The 25,801-nt window shown below is 51.2% G+C and overlaps 1 protein-coding gene across 30 annotated transcripts in view; it reads right to left on the bottom strand.

Annotated features, from left to right (window-relative positions):
• Positions 1–25,801, bottom strand: part of NFASC (neurofascin) — a 95,246-nt gene that overhangs the window by 36,337 nt on the left and 33,108 nt on the right. For 16 of the 30 annotated variants that reach the window (XR_003399988.1, XM_026864297.1, XM_026864296.1 and 13 more), the window contains exons 2-21: positions 21,668–21,843; positions 18,791–18,808; positions 17,771–17,876; positions 17,385–17,581; positions 16,912–17,034; positions 16,538–16,708; positions 13,635–13,685; positions 8,566–8,677; positions 7,709–7,893; positions 7,183–7,314; positions 6,725–6,868; positions 6,218–6,329; positions 5,952–6,118; positions 5,229–5,376; positions 4,485–4,609; positions 3,519–3,554; positions 2,628–2,729; positions 2,317–2,514; positions 1,255–1,325; positions 392–614 (exon numbers count right to left, since the gene is read on the bottom strand). Coding sequence is in view for 29 of the 30 variants with exons in the window: in XM_026864297.1 (XP_026720098.1) it covers positions 392–614; positions 1,255–1,325; positions 2,317–2,514; positions 2,628–2,729; positions 3,519–3,554; positions 4,485–4,609; positions 5,229–5,376; positions 5,952–6,118; positions 6,218–6,329; positions 6,725–6,868; positions 7,183–7,314; positions 7,709–7,893; positions 8,566–8,677; positions 13,635–13,685; positions 16,538–16,708; positions 16,912–17,034; positions 17,385–17,581; positions 17,771–17,876; positions 18,791–18,808; positions 21,668–21,761 (2,515 nt within the window). In the remaining variant the exon portion in view is untranslated. The remainder of the gene's footprint in view (positions 1–391; positions 615–1,254; positions 1,326–2,316; positions 2,515–2,627; positions 2,730–3,518; positions 3,555–4,484; positions 4,610–5,228; positions 5,377–5,951; positions 6,119–6,217; positions 6,330–6,724; positions 6,869–7,182; positions 7,315–7,708; positions 7,894–8,565; positions 8,678–13,634; positions 13,686–16,537; positions 16,709–16,911; positions 17,035–17,384; positions 17,582–17,770; positions 17,877–18,790; positions 18,809–21,667; positions 21,844–25,801) is intronic. The other 14 variants (XM_026864307.1, XM_026864313.1, XM_026864322.1 and 11 more) reach the window with 5 other exon arrangements.

The following is a 25,801-nucleotide window of genomic DNA, read 5'->3' as shown; positions in this document are numbered from 1 at the left end:
GCCCAAGCTGGGGTTTAGCTGGGGCCTTATCAGAGAGGCACAAGAATCCAGTCCAGGATGAACTTTTTGGCCATTCATAGCACCTCTCGTCTGAGATGAACTCAAAATAATTGAGTGCGTTTTACTGGAGGACAGCCAGAGCTCATCTTCAGTGAAATCTTACTGTCTGCCACACTCACAGCGTTATCTGGGGGTTGTGGAGAGCAAGGGAGAGGCAGAGCCCAGAACAGAATCTAACGGCCAAGCCTCTTTCTTCCAATGCCTGGAACTGGGTTTTTGTGCCAAATGAAGCAGTGCTGTGAACGTGTCCCGGGCACAGGCGCCAACCCACTGACCTTGGGTGAGGTCTTGCCCTGCAACACTTATGATCTCTGGCTGAGAAAGTACTCACAATCTTCCCCTGAATAGCCGATGACGGTGTCAGGCTCCGGGGCTCTACCGAAGTCGTTCTCTGCCTGCACTTTGATCTCGTAGGGTACGTAGATGGGTGTGTTCCAGACAACGTGCCTTGGTGTCTTCACTGTCTCATTGTACCAGCTCCCTCGGGGGTCCCTTCGCCTCCATCTCACGATGTACCTGAGGTTGGGCCCATAAGCTTGAGTCGCATTCAGAGGCTTAACGGACCAAAACAGAGAAAGAAAGTGAGAAGGAGAAGGAGCAAGAGCAACTGTAGCTCTCTGCCACGGAGCTCCAACAAGTTCTGTTCGGCAGCTGGTTCTTATTTCATGCTCCACCAGTGAATCTCAAAGTGGGTCAGTACTTTTGTTCCCAGAGAGAGATGTACCTAGTCCTTGCCCTCCAGCCCCAAGGCAGGACTGAGAACTGTATCTTTATATTCCAGTCCATACTCCCACTGCAATTTCTACCCTCCTTACAGATGTTGCCTTATTTGTGGATGACACCTGCTGGTCCACAAAGAAAAGCAAGAGCTGGCCTGTAAGCCCTATATACGGCTTAAGGAATCAAGACTCTCTGAGCACCCTGCCTAACCCCTATCTCTGATCCAGCATCTTTTCTTTGGCTTCCATAGTTGCAAATTATTGGTTTTATCACACACCTTCGTCTAGGCACTAACAACGGCCTCTCTTGGAGATGCATCTTTGGCTTTTTATTTCCTTTATGATCATTAAGGTGATGGTATTCTGTGTGGTACAGCACACGTGCTAGAAGAGATGCTGAGTTCTCTACATCCTCACATCCGTGACTGTAATGGCAAGATGCCGGGTGACTGTCAAGCACCAAGGAAGAACTCACCGTCCAGGTTATCTCCATGTTGTTTTTTTGGGTCCCTGCACCTTGAACTCCTGTTGGATTAATTTCAGGACCTGAAATTCACGTTGGGAGAAAAGAAAAAAAAAACAAACAAACAAACCAGTTCATATTGTTGAAAAATGACCATTTGAACGGTTAAAAACCCTTCACTGTGCAAGCCAGGAGTGCTTCCAAGACAGAAGTTAATGGCCTGATTTTTCCAGAAGTTCCCATTCAGGTTAATGGAACATGAGACTCTCAGCACTCTCGAAAACCAGGTCATTTATTTAAGAGCCTCCTTTTTTTTTTTTTTTTTTCCCTTATCCCCAAATGTCCTAAATCTTTGTAAGACAGCCATTGTGAAGCAACCCCAGGAGCCGAGTCTGACACTTTTGAATCAGAAACAAGTAGAGCAATGTCAAAAGCCAACACTAGATGCCAGTAGATATTGCAGAAGCATCTCTGCAATGGTTAAATTAAGGAATGCAGCAAAACTACTCTGCTTCTTGTGAATTCCCCATGTGAATTTTCCCAAGTATTCTACAACGTACAAAGCACCGGGCACACAAACTGAAGGCCCGAGTCTTGGTTGTGGACTGGAGCACACTTTACTCCTGCATCGATCTGGGCTCCTGGCCAGCTCTAGCAGTGGACATTGAATTAGCAATTTTGGAACAAAATACCTTTTGCTTGTGGCCAGTTTACACTTGAGTCTAATTTTCCAAGAGACTTCTGAGCTTCCTGTGGTCAGGAAGGATGAAAGACTTTCTTTAGAAAGCTTCTCTTTAAGGTGAACACGGGCTTTCCTTCAACAGATTCTGCTGGAGCGACCTTCGCATAAATCTTTCTGTTTGAGTTTTGCTGCTCTGCAGAATATCAGTCATGGGTTTGAGGATGTAATATATAAAATTACACCCCAGCACGTGACTGCATGGACCAGCTCATTCCCTCGCCTGTGTAAATCTGTTTCTGTCACAGGAGCTACGATCATATATCACGAGGGAAGAGTCTACGCTGAGAACGTCAAGTCACCGCGGCGAGAGGGACTGGGCAGATGGTACTCACGTGCCCCGCTGGTCTGGTAGCGTTCGGAGGGCACGCTGGGCACGCTGCTGCCCACGTCGTTCACTGCAATCACCCGAAACTGGTAGTTGACGTAAGGAGAGAGGCTCAGAACGGCCGAGTTGACGCTCCCGGGGTATCTGGAGTGGTTATGCCACATGCCAGGTTGGAACCGGTCCTCCTCAAACTGGACGAGGTAGTCTGGGGGAGAGGATGGAGAGGTGGGGTTAAAGGCTCAGCTCACAGGGAAAGTTTTCCCTCCACTGTGCAGAAGAAAATGGGAGGGATACGGGGCAGCGGGTGCGGTGGCTGACCTGTGATGGGGCTGTTGTTGTCATCGCCGGGAATCCACGTCAGCCGCACGCTCCTCTCGGCCAGGTCTGTCAGCTCCAAGTCACGGGGCTGGTCGGGTCGTTCTGTTGGCCGAGTAACGAGACAAATTAGTCTGGGATTGTCCCAGGAGCTGGGAATCCCAGTTCCCATCACTTCTCCCGGGAGGGGAAGCCCTGGCCGTCTTCGCCCAGACCCGCGGGAGGACACACGCTCTGTGGCACGATTCACATCCTGCAGCTCTTGGTGGACCAGTGCAATTTTTTTAAAGACAAATGTGCTAATTGTGCCTTGTCTTGAAACCCTACCTGCTCCCTGTACAACTGATGTTATCTGGTGGTGTAATCACAATACAGTGGCTTAGCAAGGGGGATATACGGATTTATAACAAACTACACACGGCCGTCCGAAAAATAAATGCAAACAAATAGAACAGAAGGGACATAAAGCCTCAATAAAAATACATACTACTTAGAAATACTCTGGGCACAATTCCGGTTTCTTTCTCTGGTCACCACCCACACGGTTGCACAGAACCAGCTCATGCAGTAACAGTCACGGTAAGAACTTCTTCCCGGGTAAAGGTCAAGGGATTCAATCTGATTTTTTTTTTAATCCCATCAGGGCTCACCATTTCCAGGTATGGGGAAAGGGACTCTTGCACTCAGGAATTGGAACATGAAATGATGTGGCACAGGACCTTTCTACCCACAGCCATCGGGATGGGTTTTCAAGGACAACTCGGACAGGTCTTGGAAGCATCAGCTCCCAGCTTTTCCAGCCGCTACACCTAGATTTTCTGTTGGCGTTATTGGCAAGGCAAACCAAAATCAATTTACAAAATAAAACGAACCAAATGAATTAGTGATGATTACCTTTCGGTAACTCTCTCAAACGGTTAGCAGGGACAGCTGCAAGGTAAGACATTGGTTGTTAACGGTGTTAGGTTAGTCATTAAGCTTGGGTGGCCAAAGGAGCACTTGCCAAATATAAAATTACACACAGAGTTACAGATTTCAGAAGGTTCCAGGCCTGGCTGGGGACCAGAATAGGTACATCCTTCCCCCAGAGACCTCCAGGCACGCTCTGCACACCTTTATTCATACTTGTGGTACTCAGGAAAGGGGGAGCATCGGCCTGCTATAGAGTTAATTAGCTATTAAGGGAAAAGGAAGGGAAATAAGCCAAATTATTAGGAATATGGGATTCATAGTGCACTCTGACTTTTGTAGGGCCCTGTGAGTCTATGCCAGCGGCGTCAGCAGGTTAGGGCATTCCCATGGATGCAGCACGTCAGCAAGACTCGAGGTGGCCAAGAGCAGGGATCGATAAATCTGTGTTTTGCAAGTAAAATCTGGCACTGTACGTAAACGGGCGTGGGGAATGGGGCTGAGGTCTGTCACTCCCTGTGGTGGGAAGGGGACCTGCCAGGCGAGGAGTGGCTCATTCACCTCCAGGCTTCCAGTGTTGCTCAACACCCTGACATTCAGTTAAACTCGCTTGCAAATTTAGGACTGTTCTCACAGAGCTTCAACATCCACAGTTGGATATTTTTAGCCCGGTGTAATAGCTACTCTATTTTTTTTTTTTTTTGGTCTCAAACGCAAGTTTCCTTTGACTCAAATTCAATGCCATTGTCTGAGTCTGAGATTAGACAGCACGTCCTTGCCGAGTCCTGCAGCAACGGACCAATTGCTCTGCCAGCATCTCCCTGAGCATCTCTGCTTCGGAGGACAGTTCCGTGATCACAGATCACCCTTTCAGCCTGACCTTGAAGCCAGTCTGTTGTATTAGAACTGAAGCATCTCGCTCTGTGTCAGTAGCTGGGAGGACAGCTTTACCCAGTACGGTGAGGTATGCTTTAGCCGAGTCCTTGTCCAGCTCCGTGCTAGCCACGCAGGTGTAATCCCCTTGGTCCCTTTCAGCCACGCCATATATTGTCAGACCATCATCTTCTTTCTTCATCCTTAAAGGGATAAAAATGATAATCACACGGCTGTGCCTAAGCATATTAGACAGCAGGATTGAGGTCTAACAGTTCTCTCACAAAATACATATAAAAGTCCAAACAGAACAGGTGTATGTCTCTGGTCTGAAGATTTTATCAGCTAAGGATGTGTTGAGTTATTCTTAGAAACTTCATTTCCTAAGGAATCGGCGAATGTGCTCTGATATATATCTGGAATAATCACATTTTTTAGGAAAACAGTGACCTCTGACTGTCTCTCGTGTCCTGTGACCAGAGCTCACTTCACGAGCAGGGAGTCAGCCATGGAAAGGAAATTACAGCTGTGCCACTCACAGCAGATAAACGTTCATTTTGAAGTAGCTTGTTATTAACCCACCCATTTTATCAAGATGTCCCAAAATATCTGTAAATAAAAACCTATAGTCAAAGTCTTGATTTATTGGCAAGTCAATTTTAATTGCTGGGCAACGTCTGTTGGAAGGAGCTAGTAACGTTAGAAGCGTCAAGATGGGAACGCGATGTTTATCCGTGTTACCCCTGGTGATTCCTGAAACATTCTGTAAAACGTCCAACAATCTCGTGAGAGTAAAACCCCATGACACTGCTAAACACAAACCTGTTTCCAATGTACAGGGGCGCATCATCCTTCAGCCAGGTGACCGTGAGTTTCAGCGTAGGGTCGTGCTTTACACGGCAGTGGAGGCGAGGCATGGAGCCCCTCTTCACCACTTGATCTTCGGGTCCTCTCACAATCCGGGTTGGGTCTGCACGAAGTCAGAAAGAAAATGTTGGGCACCGAACTGCTGGGTCTCAGCTCAGGAACTCAGTGAAGAGCAGCGTTACTTGGAAAGGACAAGCATGTGTGTCCAGCTCGCTGTAACGAGCTGTCTCCGATACAAACACTTGCAAATAAATTGATTGAAGAAGCCGTTAATTCGTGCTGACCCTTTGAAAAGATATCCGGGTTTCCGAGTCAGCAATCAGTTTTGCTGAACAGGGAAAGCCTCGGTGGAAACTTGGTTCAGAAAATGGTTTATTGACATTAGTTAACCCTGAGGAACACTTTAGTGTTTCTTTTTGCATCGCTCATGGCATCTCAGCTCAGTATCCACACCAATCCATTCTACAGCTTCAGTATATCCACAGCCTTCATTTTTTTTCCAAACATTAAAAGGGAATCCCATTTTCTGGATTCCAGCTCCAAAATACGTAGTGCCTGTCCTGCGGACAGACTGCTAGAGCACGCAAACAACCCTCCCTTAACTTAAATTATTATTTCTGCTGCAAGTTTCAGAAGATTCAAGAGACCATTCTGACCTAGAGCCCTTCCTGCCCCTACCTTTGACCTCCAGGCGAACCTGGGCCTCCGCTTTACCCAGGATGTTGGTGGCCACACAAGTGTAGATGCCCTGGTCCTCCTTCCGAGCCATGGTCATCTCCAAGCTCCCATTCTCGTGTGCCTTGTAGTTTCCTCCATCCAGCGTGTTCCCCTGGCCGTTCTTAAACCTCACAACACCACAAAGTGCTATTGTAAGGGAAGAAAGAGCAGGAAACCTCCTCATCCCACCCCCCCCGGACTGACAGGGGACGTGCTGCAGCTCTTACCATCTCAGGGTGGGGATCGGTGAGCCAAAGAAGGGGCAGTCGAGCCGGGTCCTGTTGTTTTGAATGACCTTGATGAGCTGATTGCGGGGGGCCAGTATCCGTGGAGGCACGTCTGCAAACAGCAAAAATCCCAGCCGTTGAGAAAGAAAAGAAACCAGTTTCCAGACCGCTGCTGCCTTTCCAGGTCTTTTCATCCACCCTCCCTTCTCTTTTGTTGGCTGTTCCTTGTCGGCACTCCCAAGACTCAGTAGAGCTTCTCCATTCCCTCTCATCTCTCCTTCCCTTTCTAGCCTCGCTACGTGAATCACATCTTAGTGCCGGCAGGACTTGCTCAGCCTTGCCTGGCTTTGCAGGTCTGTGACAAGAGACTTCTCCAAAGCCTGGCTGCAGAGGTCACGTACCTTTGTGCCTTAGCCTCGGAGCAGCTAACAACAAAGAGGAAAGCAAACAGAAGACTCTTGCAGGGAAAACTTGAGTGCAGAGTGTTCATCTTCCCCAAGCACTTACCCAGGACGCTGACAAAGGCGTTGGCGAGCAGGTAGCCGTGCTCGTTGGAGGCGTTGCATTGGTACACGGCGCTGCTGCCGATCTGGGTGTCTCGGAATACAATGGTGTCTCCAGACACCTCTCGACTCGGGTTGGGGGGAGAAGCTTCAAAACAGAGAGCGCTCTTTAAATTACATTTTAAATTAGAATTCACGAGACGGTATCCTTACGCATCTTTCCGTCTCAGCCCAGATAAAACCAGACGACGGTATGTGACCTCCCCAAGCCTACAAAGGTTCAACTGGCCTCGTCTCAGACAAGCAGGTGGTTCACGTGCTGCAGTGCTGGAGCCCACACACACTGCTCAGTGGGGTGCCTGGCACCCCGACAGCAGCTCTCACTCTCATGGTCAGCCATGAGATCCCAGGCTAGGGTTTTTTTTTTTTTGCAAAAAGAGGCACAGACTCTCCCTTGCTCACCTTCTATAGGCTCGCCATTCACCAGCCACTGTATCGCAGGCTTGGGGTTCCCGTTGGCTCGACACACCAGCCTGCCATCCTCACCCGGGGCCAGAATGAGGTTTTGGGGTTCGTCCAACCAGTATGGAGCAGCTTTAAAATACACCAACGCACCAGTTACAGACGCAGCAGCCCTACCCCATCCAAAATCCCCTCTCCGCTGCTCCCTGCTGAGCTAAGACGATGAAAATACCGTCCTCGAGCGCAGCGAGGGTGGAAAGTCCTCTTCCCCCCCATCTCTTTGGCCATACAAAACCACAACCTTGATGTCGGTGAAGCTCTGCTGAGTTACACCAGCTGAGATCGCATCTCACGCTGCTTTTAGGTCTGTGCAAGAAGCAAGAATGGCTGGATACAGCCCAGAGACAGCCCCCACAGAAAGCCCCTGCCGGCCCTTTCTACAAATCGGAGCATCCCCTCCCGTGCACGTCCCCTCACAGCTGCTGGTTGTGAAGTTAAAAAAGACGGCAAGGTAAAGATGACGTACCCTTCACTCTCACCGAGATCGTGTGGCGGATGCTGCCCATCTTGTTCGACGCCAAGCAGAAATACTCCCCAGAGTCTTCCTCGGAGACGTTGGAAATACGAAGAGCCTTGTTAAAGTTTTCCAGCTTGGTTTTGCCTGCTGGGAGTTCTCCTCCTTTCTTGTACCACATGATGTCTGGTGCTGGTCTAAGGAGAGGGGAGGAGATAAATGCTTTTGCAAGGCAAGAAAACAACTCCTAAGAAAAACAGTTGATAATCCTGCACTTGGAACCACTCACACCCAGGCAGAAGGACTCATCCATCCAACTGCTGGGCCACTCTCCTTCCTACCACAGTCCCTAAACCAGGACCCCAAGCAGCACCAGCTGATCAGGAGCAGGGTCCATCTCACGCCTCGTACTTGGGGATGCAGAGCACTGATCTGGCAGCGTGTGCGGGCAGCGCAGGCAGCTCGCTCCAGGAGGGCTGCCAACGTCTGACCCGAGCCCAGGACGCTTCTGCAGGCACATGGACCACAAATGTCCTCACCCGCAGTTTATACAGTGCGGTGAGGAGCACCCAGGAGATTGGACAATAGCTCCAAGGACAAACCGGTGAGGAATTATCCCTGCACAGCAAGTGTCCGAAGAGACCTGCTTGTCCGGGCAGTGCTGCAAAACTCATCTCTCCTGTTTGCTCCATGCTCTTATGCTTCAAGCAGGTTATGAGAATATTATTAACAGCAGTTAAAAGGAAAGGAGCGATCCCCTTTTCCCTAGCCAGAGGTATTCCCACAGCACCTTGGTCCCAGTCCATTCCACCGGGGGCTGCTGGGGACCGCCCTGTCCCCACCTCCCCCGGGTGGGAAGTGGTACGTACACTCCTGAAGCAATGCACTCCAGCAAGAGGTCCACCCCTCGGAGCACCATCTGACTGCTTGAGGTCCCGTAGGGATACATGAAGCTGGGAGTTGTTTCCGTAATCCCTCGGGCTGAAATCAGCAGGAGAGGAAAAAAAAAAACAAAACAAAAAACAAACAAAACAGAATGCTTTTAAACTCTCCTTTGCTGCAACAATGGGGAGGGCATGTGAAGGGTGAATTGGGGGGCAGGCTGTCGAGTTTCTGGCCACGCCTGGGATGCTGAATTCACCCAGAAGTGTACCTGGAAAGTAGAGAAGGGCTCAAGGTAATTTTAATTTTTAAAGTAAAAAAAAAAAAAAAAAAAAAGGGGGTAGAGAGAGGATGCTTGGCAGGCAGGGAGGTAAAGAAGCAGCAGAGGATGGGCGGAGGGAGCTGAGCTGCGGGGATGGTGCATCAGGGATGTCCTGGCACCGTCAGCTCCCGCCCACCCCTGCCTCTAGCACAGAGAAATGGGTTGAAATCGGATGAGACTTGGAAATACTGATGGACAGAACATGTAATGAAGGACAAAAGGAACAAAGGGGCACAGGAAGGGTTTACTCAGACAACTGAGATCTCCAAAATACGGAGGATCCCGGTGCTGTCTGGGGATCTAGCAGCACCAAGGAGGTTTCCCACCCTTCCTAGGAGCTGCGGGGCCTGCAAGGACAGTGCCCTTTGGGAAGGAACAACTTAGCGACCAAAATGACAAATTTCAGGACTGGACAGGAAAATTGAACGGGAAAGAAACAGGGACACACACACACAAGACAACTCTCTACAGATACACACAGCAAAGGTCTCCTTGTAGGGGAAAAAAAAATTATTAATGGAATCAATTCCATTAATAAGTGGAGTTATTAAACTAGATCTAGATCAGTGAGGACAAAACAGGATGAGATGGGCTTAAAAGCAGCAGTAGCAGAGACGGAGGTTATGAGATTAGGAAAGGGGACAGAATGGCCGGGGTTGACACCGGGTCACTACAAATACCGAAGTGATGCGTGGGGCGAGCCCTCCCCGGTGCAGGAGCAGGATCTTGGGGTGCAGACCAAGCCCTGTCCCACTGCCCCAAAAGCTTCATTCGCTCTGCAAGCAGGAGGCAGGCAGGCATGCCCAGCGCCCAGCGGGGCTTTTGGGGATGCCCACGTCTGTTTAGGAAACCTCCACCTGAGCTCTGGAAGGGGCAAAGAGCTGGGAAGGAGGAGGGGAGAGAGGGAAGGGGCAGTTCGTGGGGTTCCCATCAGCCTGCCTTAGGGAAAGCCTGGGAGCAGGCTCAGAGGGATTAAAAAAAAAAAACAAACAAGCCCAGGAGTTAAACCGTGCCTTTGAAACGCCTCCGGAGCGCGGCCACACGCGCATCCCACCGCTCCCCCGCACCCGCAGGTTACCAGCCATGTGCTCGTCGGCAGGTTAGTCAATTATTTGATTAATGGATTACCAGGGTTGGCAAATCTTGACCTTATCGTGAAAGGCCACAGCTCTCTGGGCAGGCACATGCTGCTCTGGAGAGGATCTCATTCCTGATGAAAACCAGCCCACCCATGCCCGGGCTCTGCCAGGGCTTGACAGAGCCAGCAGCTGGGTTTAAAGCCAGTATTTATCAACAGCTCCCATCCCCCTAGCCAAACTCATGAACTTCTGTCGTGTGATTAGGAAAGCTGGGTATTAGTTTATAACCCAATCTTGGCTTTTATTAGCCAACGGTCCGCAGCCTGTTTGAACAGGCTGTAAGCTTCACTCCCACTATGAACCCATTTGCTCTGGAGCCCGGGGCATAACTAGAAGAGATAAGCAGCAGTGCAAGCCAAATTTTACGAGCCATATATTAATGATGAAAATTAAAAATAAGGGAGATAAAATTAGTACCCTAGCCAATTGTTTAATAAACCTAACAACAACACTGCATAGCTGATAAGCTTTTTGCCTTAGTCCAGCACTACTAATAAATATTTTGCTGTTTAAAACGGGGAGAGGCCAGAAATTCTCCCCCGAAGAGTTTACAGTTCCGGCTCTGAACTTGCAGCAGCTACAGCTGGGAGCTGTCAGACAAACAGCAACGTCTCACTCATCTGTTTTCAAGGAACAGAACTGGAAAAATAAATCCCATGGCTGTTTATTTCTGCTCGGAAATAAATCCCATGGCTGTTTATTTCTGCTCGGAAAGACGCTCTGCTTCCAATATACTGCTGCTGTCGTCCCTGCCTCTATGAAACTGGACCCGTTCACCTGTGAACAGGATATCCCAGAAACAGCCACTTCTCACCCCAGAGCAGCCAAGTGACCCCCTCCCCGCAGCCCTGACCCGATGGGATTTAAAAATTTTACATCTAAAAATTTTACATCAACTTGCATTTCTACCGAAAGGCGATAATGGGAATATGCACATCCAGACTCATCCCATCTGTTCGCCTCCTGCACAGCTAGCCAGCTTTACAACATCCCGCAGGTTTGCCAGAAGGAAAAAAAAAAAAAAAAAAAAAAAAAAAAAAGGAGAGAAAAAAAGCATAAACCAGACTTTAATTTCAATTTTTAAAAAAAGGTGAGAAACTTCTGCTAATAAAATATTCAGTTATTCCTTTTAGAACATTTTTTTCCTTCATAATTGAAGACAGTTTGAGCTTTGCAGCAAGGAGATCACTGCACCCCTCCACGAGCCGTGGGGAGAAGGGCTCAGTGACATCTCCCACCATCAGCCCGGCCCTTGAGCACACTTTGGGACGAACTGCTCGTGCCCCACGTCCGTGCCAGCAGGTCCCATGTCCCCGAGGCGCGCTCGGGCACACACACACCCATCGCAGCCCGGCGGGGAGGGGGACTCGCAGCCTCCCGCTGCTTTGCTGCGTGGTGCCCACCCCCCCCAGCTCCATAGAGCCCTTCGTAGGGACCAGCACCCCAAGGTCCGAGAGCCCCAAGTCTCCCAAACACCTAAAACCACTTGCGAGACTGATGTCCCTCTTCCCCACACCCCTGCCCTAAGTCCCTGCTGTGCTGCAGTTGGTTCCAGTAACCAGTTTGGCCAGACTGGTCATTCCAGGGCGAAACACGGGGTTAGCAAAAACAAAAAGTGCTGAGAGTAAGAAATTTTTTCACCAGTTCATTATCTATTAAGAAATTTCCGGGTTGGAGCTCAGATTTGCACAGGGGCACGAGTGGGTCACTTGAATCCACCGTTCCAGGGGACACGAAGTGCAAATAGCCCGTATGACGCCAAGAGTTTATCTGTGCACCTACGGATAGAAATCTGGAGAAACCTCTGAGCCTGGGCAGATAAGGTCTCATTTTCCTGACCAAGTGGCTATTAACCATCCCTTTTCCCTGAACAAAGACATGCAGTGGAAGATCAAGAAGCCCACGACCACCACGGTGATTTCCCCTCCTGCACCAGCGAAGGCTGCAAACACAGAAGTGGTGCCCAGCCAGCGTGAAGGCATTCTCTTTGAAATCCAAACATCGTTTAAGCTGCTGAGGTGCAAGATACATTTACAGGAGAGCTCACCATTTCTCTTTTGTCCCTGGCCCTGTGTGCCTGTGAGAGGCATCTCCTCTCACTCACCTCTCGCTGAGGCATGATGTTGTTTATGTGGTTCCCATTGGAGCTAAGTTTTGCTGCCAATCCCCTTTCACAGCCATTCCTACAAATATTTTCAGACTACGCCCAACCCATTTGCTGCCACCAGTATTTCCTCGGAGGCTGATTCCCTCTGTTGAGCCTCCCCCAGCTCTCCAGCATCCTCAGAAACCTCCCACTCCTGGCTGCCAGTAAGATGCCGACCCCAATTCCCTCAGTGGGGAAGGGATGCCTGGGCTGCCTGCCGGGGCCACTGAACTCAGTGTCCCTCGCTTGGCACGTCCTCCTCTTCTCACACTCCAACTTTCTCTGCTTTTAGCTGGCAAAAGCACTCCTTGTCCCCAAAACTCTCCGTGGAAGAAGAAAATGTGCCCTGGATCATGCAGGGAACAGACAAACCCGTGGCTCTGGGTGGAAGAGGGTGAGACAACAGCTGAGCAGGGTTTTGCTGCAGGGCATGGCCAGGGACCAGTACAGGGCACGGTTGGGGTTGACCCCATCCCACTGCCACACAACCCTGGTCCCCCATAAGCAGCAAGAGGGGCAAAAAAGCAAATCCTGCCCACCACAGCGCGGGGCCTTGGGGCAATCGGACTCCGTGGTGGCGAAGCATTTGCATCCCTGGTAGTGCCTGTGCTCTCAGCATCGCCCGCAAACAGCCCCATCTCCCTGCTCCCCGACCAGCCCCTCCTGCCTCCCAACTCTGCCCACATTATCCCCTCACGTCCGTGACGCTTCCAATCTATTCTCAGGGCAGCGATCGCGCCCCGGGGAGCCGCGCGGTTCTGTGTCTGAAGCATAATTTATGAGTTTGGGATGGGCTTCTCCCAGCAAACGCAGGCTCCCGAGGTAATCTCCCTGCCCAGACAAAGGGCAAGAGCCTTGTGAAAGCATCCAGCACATGTACAACCTCACCACAAAGAAACAAAGCACACAGCTTTCAATAAAACCAAATATTTTTTTTTTTTTTTTTTTTTTTTCTCCCAGTCACTGCCCGTGTTTAGCTGCAAATACAATAGATGCTCTTTCTGAAGACAGAGGGATGGTGGGTCTTATCTTTAAATCGTAAGACTTTGCTGAGGACAAGCCACCTCTTCAGCGAAGGAGCAAGCTGGGCTCGCTCAGCCACGCAGATGTTTTCACGTGGACCAGATCCTACGCATCCAAATGCCTCTCAAGCTGGGCTCTGCAGATCCACTTAATTAGCTTAAAACTCAATAATTTTAAGACGTCAAAACTCCGAGGGGGATTTTGTCACCGTTTGGCTCGTTTCGTCCCACCCGTTTTTGCAAAGTTGAGGCCATAACCCTCAAGGGGGGGACACGGGCACACACGGGGGGGTGCGCGGGCTCAGACGAAGGGCGGAGGATGCTGCGAACGCGGCGGCTCGCTGCCCGGTTAGCGCGGGAGATAAGTCGGGTTAGGCAGAAAGGGGTTAAAAATCGTGAAGGTCTCCAGAAGCCAGCATTGACTCACCACTGTACATGTCAGTGTGATTTCGTAAAGACGTTTCGTTATGGGGTTTCTCTGCAATAAACAAAAGACCATGAGCGTACCGAGTGCCACGAAGCGGGCAGGGGGACGAGGCGGTGCGGGGGGACAGAAAACAAAATAACTTCCCGAAACACAAGAGCAATGAGGACAGGCAACAGCAGGGATACAAAAGCACTCTGAGCACAGCTGCCTTTCAGGACAGACAACATAACACAGCAATAGAGGAGAGGAAAAGAGGGCTGTTTTCCTCCTACGACATGGGAAGACAAATAAATGTATGAAAATTGTATCATAAACATTTCCTTGAAGTGCTTTTTTTTTGTTTGTTTTTTGTTTTGGTTTTGTGGGGGTTTTTTTGTATAAAGGCATTTTTATCTTCGAAAACAGCAACAATGAAATCAGCTCACTTTGGAGAAAATGCTTTTTCTCTCAGTTTCTGCGAGGGAAACGTATTCTGATTACTTTCCCCCAGCATAAAGCATAGGTTGGACACAGCTAGGCAGCAGCGTAACGGTGCAGAAAGGGACGGCAAAGATGAACAAATAAAAATAATAATTAGGCTCTAAAAGCATAATCTGCTGTAAAATCCCTTTTAATTACGAGGTAATTAAAGTAGATTGCGTTACAGCTCTTCAATAACACGCTGCTCTCGTTTATTGACAACCACTGCCAGCTATCACCTCTACTCAAGGAAAAACTAATTGCCACCCGCGCGCTGCGAGGAGCGAGGGGAAGCACCGGCCCATGGCCACCAGAGGATCAGCCCTCCTCAGCTCACACCCTGACCCAAAATACTGCTCTGGGGGCTGAGAACGCCCTGGTTTACACCAGTGTTACGGTGTCATCTGCCCACAGGGGATGCAAGAGGCTCTGTTGGCGACCGTATGGTTGTTGCCCTGAGCCTGAAGTCATCAGCCACGCATCGTGTCTCTGTGCAAGACGCCCGAGAGCCACCTGAACCTGCATACGCCAGAGAAACTCTGCAGGGCTGCATCGCTCCCCCAAGCCTTTCCATTTTCCTCTTCTTGCATCCAAGGGCACAGCAATCCCGTGCGATGATTTTTCAGCAGCTGGTGACTTTTTTTTTTTTTAAGGACAGCCAATGCTCATGGCTTAAGGCTGAGATGATTGAACAGCTTGAGACAAATACAAGCTCGTCTCCTCTGAACACTGTATGTGAAAAGAATTTTTTTTTTTGTGTCGTAACAGATGAGAAATTAGAGCGTCAGTTCTTTAAATTATAAGGGCCTCTGGGGGGCTCATGGGGTGGAATTTGCATCTCGTAATACAGCAGACATTTCCAAGGGAAAACTTAAAGATAGGGTCCAGTATAATGGGAAACCAATTGTACACAGCCTGGGAGCAAAACGCTGTGGCAGCATCTGAGGGTAGCAGGAGGGGGGAGCTTGTATCTGTCTGCACAGAAATCTTCCAGGATTTCTTCCGTCTTTTTTCTAACACTTGACAAATACGTCAGGCTGGAGCCTTCGGAGGCACAAATGATCACAGATCTTTGGTTGCCAGAATTTCTCCAGCTCGGTCCTTCCCTAACAGCTAGACATTGGCTTTGTCTGGCCAGCTCTAAACAGACAAATAATATTCGGAGTGAATTACCTACACGCATCCCTCACCGTCAGCATAAAGCCTGCTTATAGCGTTTATATTGCTGCTTCTCTGCTCACGCTTTGCACAGAGGAGAAGCTGTTACAATAAAAGTGCAAAACACTCCAGACCCCGTCTGCTTCTCGCATCACTTTCAGGTCACTTTATAATAGAGTTACTTCTAATTTAAGCTGCTGCAAAATCAAATTAAGCTCCGAATGCTGGGATTCAGCAGCTCCTCGAGCCTGCTTTGGGCAAGAGCCTGCTCCCCAAAACACAGCCTTGCACGCACTACCCCCTCCTCCCAGTCTGACCTGACTGGGAACGGGAGATTGGGTGATGACTGGGGTTTGTAGATGCCATTTCTGTGTCGGTTGCCTGTTGTGCCAGTGCTCTGCACACACCCAGTCCCCAGAAGAGAGCCCATGCTCTGCAGAACCTGCATCAACCCAAGAGCTTCGTGTCCTGCAGCGCTCGGCTCGTCTTCCCCCTGCCAGCATCCCCACCTGCCAGCTGCCACGAAATGCGTTAGCGTCAGGAACTCGCCTCCCTTTGAGCAGTCTTGTTTCTGGAGGAGAGGAGAGACTGCTGGTGGCTGGACCTGCCCGTGGAAGGGCTCTTCACCACACACCTGCTCCTCCTGTTCCCCGCGGCGACGCGCGTCACCGTGGTGAAACTGAGGTCGCTGCCCATCCTGAGCACGTCCCACGTGTACGTGCTCAGACCGCAAAGGCTCCTGTCAGCACATCCCAGAGCAAAGGAGCTAAACAGCAGCTCCCGGCCAGCAGGTAAATCCTGAACTGTGCAAGCTTGACACACCGTCCCCCTGTGCAGCACCAGCATGTAAACTGGAGCTAAGCCTGGAGCAAACCAAGGCTGCTTCCAGCTTTTCAAACTAGGGAAAGATCACCTGATGTTACACACTTCCCTAAAGATGGGGGGAGTGCCCCATCTGCGCTGAAATGCTTTCCAGTTTATCCCAGACACACGGACTTAGCGATACCCGCCTCAAGCTACCTCTGCAGCCCTCAGCCCATGACGTTGCAAAGCTCTGGGATGCTGTAGGGAAACCAGCCACCTCTCCCTGCCAGGTTAGCTGTCCGAGGAGCAGCATTCCTCATCCAAACCCGTTCTTGCACTATCCTAAACAAAACCAAGCAAGCCACTCTTCTCCCTGGTAGGTCTCAGTGCTGTCAAGGACAGAAACAAGGGAGTCTGGAAGGAAAACCCTGCCCGAGAGAGGCCAGGGAAGACCCATCCTGAGCTATCAGCATGACACTTACTGGTTTTCACCTTGAGGGTGTAGGGGTTTTTCTGCTGAATGGTGTGGGTGAAGTGGAAGCGCGCGTTGCAGCTGTAGTCGGTCTGGGCGTCCTGCAGCATGACGTTGGAGAAGTACAGGTCACCGTTCTGGCCCTGGGACACCCGCTTGTCCTGGTGGATGGGCTCCATGGCTGCAGGGGGAACAGGCGTTCAGAGCAAGCCAGCTGCTCCCGCGGGTGGCTGCGTAAAGCAGAAACCCCGGACCCGAGCCACGTGTGGGTGCTGCCAAGCTCTGAACGAGCAGTAGCTAAACCCGGTTATTTTATATAAAGACTACAGGGGAGGGAAAGGCTGCCCACAGGGTCCGAGGTAGGAAGGGGGTTCCCCGACTCACAGCTGCTCATCCAGAAGATGACGGGAGAGGGAAGGCCGGGCGGCGGGTTGCACTGCAGGCTGAGTGGAGCACCTTCATCCACCTCTATCACATCCACCTTCTCCTTGGGCCACAGGGGAGACTCTGCCGCGAGAAGGAAAGACACCGCGTGAAGAAAGCAGTAACTTTTCAGATCTCTTCCCGCAGGACCTGGCCCGGTTTCAATGGAGCAGCCCCAATGCAAACTTAATTTCTGCATGCGCAAGACTCCCTGAAATCCGTATCAGGTATTTCCCTGATAGCTACAGCCATAACCCCCGTGTCTTCCTCTCAGTCCTGTGGCTGGATACAACCCAACACAGGTAACAGAAGAAGCAGGCTGAGATGTTTGAGCACTGGATATTCTCCATGCCTCTTCTACAAAATCTCATACGATGCAAATAGTGCTCCTTGGGGTTGCTCGCTGCTTGCTCTGCGCCACTGCTGTTACTCACTCGAAACCTGGAGGTGGATTTTACTGGAGAGAGCAGTGCCGTAGTCATTCCGGGCAAAACACTGGTACTCGCCCTCGTAGTCCTCTGGCCGTCCCCCACTGTGGAAGTCAATGACAAGCGTCCCCGAGCGCCGTCGCATGGACACTTTGGGGTCCTTGGCCACGTTGAAGAACTTCCCATTCCGCGTCCAGGAAAAACTGCAAGCACGGGGGAGAGGTTGGTTTTGTAACCACAGACCATATTTACCCAGCAAGATCCTTACCTGTGCCGTGCAAGCCAGCGGCTGATGGTGTTGATGGCAGAGCTGGACCAGAGGGCAGCTCCTCCAGAGCCAGCTCTAGCCAAGAGCAGAGCTCCTGCGTTACGAGGCCTGTAGCTGCACTTACGTGGGAACGGGATTCCCTTTGGCTTCACATTCAATGAAGATGTTATCCCTGGGGTCCACGATGTAGTCCTTCACGGACTGCTTGGTGATTGTGGGGGGCTGAGTCACTGGAAAGCAAACGAAAAGCAGTGAGGGGAGGGTTGTGAGAAGAGGGTGAATGCCCTCTCTGCCATCCTGCAGCAGATCCTGATGGGATTTCAGCTTCTTCCCCAGGCTGGATGTGCAATTCGTGGTTTAAAGCTCAACACCTGAGGAAATTACCATGAGCATTTGTGGGGGGTGCTACTCATCACCCCTCCGAGCACTGGCACTGCTTTCAGTACCAGGAAGCCCCTGTTTCTCACTTGGTAACTTGGCCCCAGTAAGAAATTTCACATTTACATCTTCCTGCTACCTCAGGTCATTTGACTGAGAGGCATCCTGGCTGTGCACCTCAAAAGAGAGGGGCTGCAGCTGGGACAGGGAGCCAGAGAGACACTGGAAGGCATTTACAGGTACCCCCTGTGCAAAAAAAAAAAAAGAGGCTCGAAACCTCCCAGATTTACCCCAAAGGAGCACGGTGTTGGTGTTCAGAAGGGCAGAGCTAGAGATGCTGCAAACGTGTCGGTACGTGGAGCTGAGCTCGGCACTTGCTCAAGGCCGGGGAGCCCGCTCTCCTCCGAGACATGGCATAAGCAATAACAACCCTCCACAGAAACAATATCTGCATTGCAAAGACCCTGCCTGGTTGCTAGACCCGCTCCGGGGAAAGCGGCAGAGCCTAAGCGCTCCTCCCAAGCTGCTCCAGCACCTCCCGGGGCTCTCCCAACATGCCTGGCTGTGCACAAGTGGCTCGTCCTGACCCCGTCCAGCCCCGCCGCAGGAGCGGGCAACGCTGCTACGTCCACCCTGTGCCAAGCAACAACCGCCACCGGCCCCCGGCTCCATGCAACCCCCTGCTCGGTGCGGATCCCTCGTGCCCTCTTTCAGCCATGCAGAGGAGACGGACATGTACAACGCAGAGGGCGAGGGGAACACTTACATTCACTCTGAATATTTGCTGTTATTTCCAAAGTGCGAGCATAACAGGGAAAAAGAAAAAAGGTTAATTGGAGAACTTCGCTATATACGTCAGGTACACAAACATAGACCCGTAGCGCTGTTGTAGGGCTTGTAAATACTGCACACAAACCATCTTATGTTTCAGGCATGTTCTAATCTACCTACTGACTGTCCACGTGGGAGAAGCTGCTTCTGAATATTCTTGCCAGCGGCCTCTGCAGCAGGGGCTCTGGGGGCTAAAAGAGGGCACAGGCATACTCGCACCACTCGCCTGCAGGCATTGGTGGCCCTGTGGTCCAGCGGGTTGCCCGCAGGAGTGAGCAACATTCCCTCGTTTCCTATGGCCAGAGGCCCCCCAGTTTCATCCCCCTGAGTCAGAGGCTAACACATGCCTGATAACCCCTCAGCTGGCTTTTTAGGTGATGCTCAGACTCAGAGAAGCTGCCTGTAAATTAGGGAGATAAATACACCCTGTCCCCAGGACAGGGGCAGGCAGGATTTTATCCAGAGAAGAAAACTTGTTAGGGTTGGGACAGGGAAAAAGCATGTAGGCAAGCTTAAAATAAAGAACAAATATTACAGCTCCCTCTGACAGAGGGTGATTGAGAGCTGGTCCCTGTGCCGTGAGGGGACCCTGCAGCTTTGTCCCGCATCTGCCCTGAAATGATAAGGTCTGGGGAGCAGAACGCCTTCCTGGGGAGATCTCTGACTCCCAAGGTGTCTCAGCAAGGGCAGCTGGGTGCCCACCAGCATCCCCAGGGCAGGTGGGGGTTCTCTCAGCAGGCAGGGGACGAGGCAGAGCCCACTCCCCAGCCCCTGGCCGAAGGAGCCCATCTCGGTGGAGCAGGGAGGACGTTCACAGCCAGCGGGACGTGGTGGATGGAGCCCGGGCACTCAGAGCCTGTGATTTGCACATCTTGCGCAAAGCCACAGCAGCTGGGGGGCTTTACACCCCACCTGGTCAAACCTGCAGCCGCTGGAGGGCCGGCGATGCTGTCATTAGCTCAGTCTCACACACGAGCGGTGGGTAAGGGAGCCCTGAGCAGCAGGTGGCTTAGACAGGAGCTGAAAGCCAACCCCGAAGGCTCTGAAGGTCGGGATGGAAGTCAAAAGTAAAACAAAGTTGATGCTCCATGTGTCCAAAAGAGCCAAGGGAGGTTGGGAAGGGTCAGCTGGTGGGGACAGGATCCCCGACCCTCGCCCAGGGCTGGGAGATGCTTCTCACCCCCCTGCCCTTGGCACTGCTGTGCACAACTGCCTCCGTGCACACTATTTACAAACACCCATCGTGCAAGGCACCCGCTCAGGAAAGGACAAAGGATGCTCTTAATTACGGTCCCAGTTTCCCACCAGCACTGGAGGGGACGATGCTCCCCTGTGGCTCTGTGCTGTGCAGCAGGGAGGAGGAGGAAGAGGAGGAGGCTAAAGAAACGGTGAGCTGCTGAGAAATGGTGAGCTGCTGCAGGCTGCCTCGAGCATTTCTCCACCAGCTGTCAGCATTTCTCTTGCTTTCCTAAGGTCACATTACATTTCAGTAGCAGAATTACTCCTTTCCTGATGCAAAGCACAAGAAATGGCAGAAGGTGGATGTTTGCAGACCCGTTCAGTTTTCCCCAACTGCACTGGCCCCTACTTCCATGCTGCCTGCCTGCATTTTTGCAGTATTATAGATGCTAACAAAGCCAGGCCTGCAGGAACCACCGAGCTGTGTGCACCCAATAAAATTCCCATTACTGGGAACAAGAGGACCCCGTGCATGTTATATTTTCATCCACAATCATCTGAAATGGAGCAGAGCAGGCACTTGGGTCTGGGACTCCCTCCCTACGCTTTCAAGTGTTGATTCCCCTCCGCAAATCAGAGCTTTCCCACCCTTTCTCTTCAGTCAGTTCCAAATTTCAGCCAAAAGCCATGACTTCAAATTCTTCCTCCCCGTTTTTGCTGCCTGGAGTCAGGGATCAGCTGAGGTACCACGGCGACCGCCAGCACACCCAGGGCTCCACAGAGCAACAACCCACAGGGTGGAAATATCTCTTATCAAGAGCAACCCTGGCACTCCAGCCTGAATTTAGACCCCAGCGAAAAGCTGTGCTTTTTCTACTAACGCACTGCTCGCTGCAGGATTTCTGGCCATGGCGCTGTCGGAAGAGATTCCCCGCAGCGACAGGCTGATTATTATCTACAGCCGCTACAGGAGGAAGCTGGGACACAAAGAAATTATGAAACTGGTTTCCAGAACAGTGGCTGAGCAGCTCTCAGTACGAACCCCCGTCTCAAGTGCACTCAGATAAGTCACGCACTTCCCATGCGCTGACCTTCCTCTTCACTCCGTATCCCCCAGCACTTGTGCTTCTGAATAAGTCCTGTCTTATAATTAACCAAAATGTCCCAACAGAGAGAGAAAAATCGCATTGCTCTGCAGGATCTGCCTCGGCTCCCCACTGCCCTCGAGGTGTCAGCTCATGGCAGCATCTACCAGATAAGACTAGCAACAAGCCGATGTTCCCCACAAAAGAGCACCCCAAAACCTGCCCGTGCTCCGTAGGAACAGCAGAAGCCCTGGGGTGTTCCGCTTAAATCATCAGGCTCAAGACTTGCCAGCTTGGCTCAGATGCTCTGTTCCATTTTGATATGTGGCTTTAAGTACTCTGCTCAGCTTTTGAGACAGATTGACTAAATCAGAGAGCGATTTGGGTGACTTTCTGGAGGGCATGTGGTTCGAAAAGAAAAATAGCCTCAAACAACAGTAAAGAAAACCTTAGGCTGGACCAGGGAAGCAGCCTGGGCTGTGCACATCTTCACTCTACCTTCTCAACCGTTTCAGCAGGAGTTTTTAGAGGGGTAAACCATAACTTACAATCCAGAGGGACTTCGATGGCGCTGACGAGGTGATGAAGGTAGAGAGCGAACGCTATTCCTGCACGGGTGAGGTGGTGTCTTTCCACGACCATTTTGGACGCCTGGGCAGTGTCAGGACCTCAGTTGTGACCCCCGAGGCGAGCAGACCAGCGGCACCCACAGATGGATCCTCAGCTGCAAAACGAACACAACCCCAGCGGTCACTGAGCCATTTACAGCTCTGTGTCTGTGTCTGTCGTCTTCCCTTCGGCAACTGTGGAGAGAGTTTCCAACCCAGAAATATTTGTGGGGAGGCATGAAGGGGTGAATAGTGCCAGAAATAGTTTTCAGGCTCTGGTGACCCAGGTATAAGCCTGTGGTCACTGTCCTCCCAACCTCTGGGTTGTTCTGCTGACAGAAAATCAGCTTCATGGGGGTTATTTGTGCTCGGAGGTCTCGGGTGGAAGGAGAAGGACTGTGCTTTCCTCTGGGACTGACGGAACGTTACTCTGAGCAACCGAACACAAAAGCAGCGAACAGTCCCCGCAGGGTGAAATAAAAAGGATGAATTGCTGTTTAAAAAAAAAGTATTTTATGCAGAAGTACCACCTAGCAAACATCCTCTCCATCCAGGATGAGCTCTGCCTCCACATGCAGCCTGGCAATAGCCAGGAGCCGGCTCCAGGGACCCCCCCATGCCCCAAAGAGCCTGTCACTGAGCCAGCACAGCTCTAGCAGGAGTCAGGACATGGTGGGACCTTCCCCCAACTGGTCTCTAAACGAGCCCATTCCCAACCAGGCTCCAGCGGTTTTCCTCCCCAGAGAGTCCCAGGGACTCCCAGGTTATCATCTGCATTTTCCATACACACATCTTTTACTTTGCTGTTAACAAACCAACAGACTAAATGCAGATTAAAAAAAAAGAGCAGAAAGGAGGATAAATGACCTAGGCCGTACAACAACAGCCCCCTCAGAAAAGGCCGCTGTGGTGCAGAGGTTGCATCACAGCTGAGTTATAACTCTCTGTAATTGAGTTATAAAAAGGGCATCAGCCGTGCAGACAGATCTCTCAGCTAAAGAACAAAAATAACACCAGGGCAGCAAGCAGTGGAAAATCCCCAGCCCTGCTCCGCGCCGCTCCTCCTGGCCCTCGCGCAGGCTCTTGCCGAGGTGGGATGTCGCCAGGCAGGGGAGCAGCGTGGAGAGGCCATTTGGCAAGCAAGGAGAGCCCGTCTTCATGAAATATAAATCACCGGCTGCAGCTTTGGATGCTGCTACCCCTTCAGCTGTTCCCGAGCCCGGCACGAAGGAAGTGCGGGAGGGAGGGGGGGGGGGCCAGCACAAGAGAGAAAACCTGTCGAGCGCGGGGCTGCCGGGGGGCTCCGGGTACCGCAGGGAACGCTGCTGGGAGCCAGCGAGGAGCAGATGTCACGGGAAAATAAACAGCCCTGACACACGTCCCCGGGAGCTCTCCTAATCCCAGACAGGCTCAAACAGGCGCATGACAACTTTTAAGGACACTTTTCCCCGTTACCTTCATGGGGAACAAGATGGGTTTAATGGTTCCTCCCTCCAGCCCCCCTCACTGCCCCGCTCGGGTGCCATCGGGGTCTCTGGGTCCTCGCTCTTGGGCTGAAGCCCACAGGAACGCAACGTCCCAGTTACACCAGATGACAGATTGTAGGTTGTGAAGGGGCTTGGAGGGGCGTGTTGCTTTGATCTTTTTTGCTTGTTCTAAGGATTTTCCAATCCAGCTGTTGCAATAAAAATAGTTGAAGGACAGAATAATTACAGGACTGGGCCAGTAATTAAAGACGTGTCCGGGACTTCTGCAGTCCTGTGATCGGGTCACGCTGAACAAAGCTTTTTCGAATTACTTCTTTAGCTTTCTGTCTAAGGGAAGACATCGTTTTGATCTGTAGCCTTCATTTTTCAAAGCGGTTCACTTCTCCAGTTACAGCTTAAAATGAGTAATGGATCAGCTGGTTTTACGCCTTTCTGTTACTAAGCATAAGTCTGACTTATGAACTGAATCAGCCAATACTGCAACCAGAGATTTAGCGAGGCTAAGATTTCCAGCGTCCTTACTACGCTCACATACTGATGTTTCACATCACTATCACAAAGTCCTTTAAACCCCTCCTCATTCACAGACCTACGGGAGGGAAGGCACAAGACAGCGGGCGTTTACACAGCGCACATCTCTATGTGCTGCTTGGAGCCTGGAAAGCAAAATATATATTTTTTTTCTGAGACTGGGTACTAGTTAATCTAAAAGAAATGGCCGTGACACGAAGCAGTAGATTCCTGGCACAGATGCTTGGGAGATATTTGTACATGTTGCACTAAATGGGAGTACGTTTGATTTTAATTTTGGGGTGAGCCCAAACACCGATATATACAGTGTTCACGGGAGGTATGCATGCAGAAGAGTATCCGACCCATCGTCGCATGCACAGGGACTGTAAAGGGGCTGTGCACGTCAGGAAGAGATAAATTTGCAGATTTTTGAGCTGCAAAAGGGAGCAGCAGGGACACGGTGGCTCTGGACCAAAACTGTGGGCAGAGCTACGTGGGAACGACCCCGGGCGCTTCCAGTGCTGATGGACCGACCCGTCCCTCACATCCCTGCGGAGTGGCCCCAACCAACGGCAAATAATAAAACCCACAACAGGGCACACGCCAAATGCGTCCCCATTTTTAGAGGAGAGAACGCTGGGCACCCCCCCTCCAGGGCCCCTTTGTCTCGGGGCAGATGTGGGTGCGACTCGCCGCGCATCAGGAACAAGCCGCCGCCGTGCCGGCGCGTGTAGGTGGGTGCTGGGGACAGGCAGTGCCACCAGCCCCCGGCCGTGCAGAACACAGCCCCCATTGTCAGGGCTGCTCCTCGCCCGGGGACAGGGACATCTCCCCAGCACAGAGGGCTGGCGTTGCGAGAGGGATATGAACGTGCTGATCTGGGGATGCCAACAGCTGTGAAGCCGCCTGTTGGCTTCATCTGAGGCTGACTCAACCCAAAAGGGCCCACGCGAAGGGGGAGATAAGACCTCTTCTTCCTAGATTTTTGCATTTCCTAATCATTGCTCCTAGCCCCCTTGTGCGACACAGGAAAGACCTGACCCCTGCTCAAAGGGTGGAACAAGCCCATCAACCTCACATCTGCAGCCGCCTCATGGGATGGCCAGAGCCATGAAGGCAGGAGGGTCAAGACTGGGGATGCTCAGGAAGCCTCTGAGCTGGCTGGACACAAAGCCCATCTGAAATCTGGGCCCATAATGTTTCCTAAAAACACAACACAGAGCCAGAATCTCACACAGGTAGTGAGATTGTGATACCACCAGATAGGAATTTAACTGCTTAAATGCATTTCTCATCCAGCGTTGAGCCTGTGCCCGAGCACCAACAAAAGCCACATCCCTGCTCCACTTTCCCCCAGCTACAGTCAAGGCAGCAGTGAGATGGACTCAGATGCCTTTTCCCCCAAATACTTACCCAGAGTTCAGATATGTTTTTCAGACGTTTTGGTGATTTCCATTTCCCCCAAGACCTACTGCAACACCAGTTCTCAGAAACTGTTAGCATGGGTTGAGAAATACATCCCAGATCGTGGCCCAGACCTCCCTCCAGATGCATCGGATACTTTAGTAAACACAGTTTTCTCTGGACAAAAACACGAGTAACTGCAGGACAGGACCTTTAAAACTGGCAACCACTCCTCTTGGAAAAATCCAACCAAATATCCACACAGCGTGGGGCCCATCTGAAATCAAGACATGGATGCGCAACCTTAACTCTGCTCTATTTGGAGCCTCCCTCCTCTCTCTGAACAGGCACTGGAGGGAAAAAAGTAAATGAATGAAAGACAAAAAAAAAAAAAAAAAGGGATGGACACCTGGGGATGATGGAAACACCCAAAATGGGATAATTAGTCCCAGGGCTGAAAACACAGACGCTGGGACTCAGTGACAGAATTGCCTGCCCCAGCTGAGGGCTGAGCGACCGGGATGGGAACTGGATGGTTTGGAGAGGGTTTATGGTTTTTTACAGAAAAAAATAGCCACAGAATTTACTCTTGTGCAGCATTCAGGGCAAATTAGCTTGAGAGACAAAGAACTTTCCAGAAGGAAACATCTTGCTTCGCATAGGACATCCT

Source organism: Athene cunicularia (assembly GCF_003259725.1).
Source record: "Athene cunicularia isolate RWA chromosome 26 unlocalized genomic scaffold, athCun1 chr26_part1, whole genome shotgun sequence".
Classification (NCBI taxonomy): Eukaryota; Metazoa; Chordata; class Aves; order Strigiformes; family Strigidae; genus Athene; species Athene cunicularia.
This window is presented reverse-complemented; position numbering and strand designations above follow the sequence as displayed.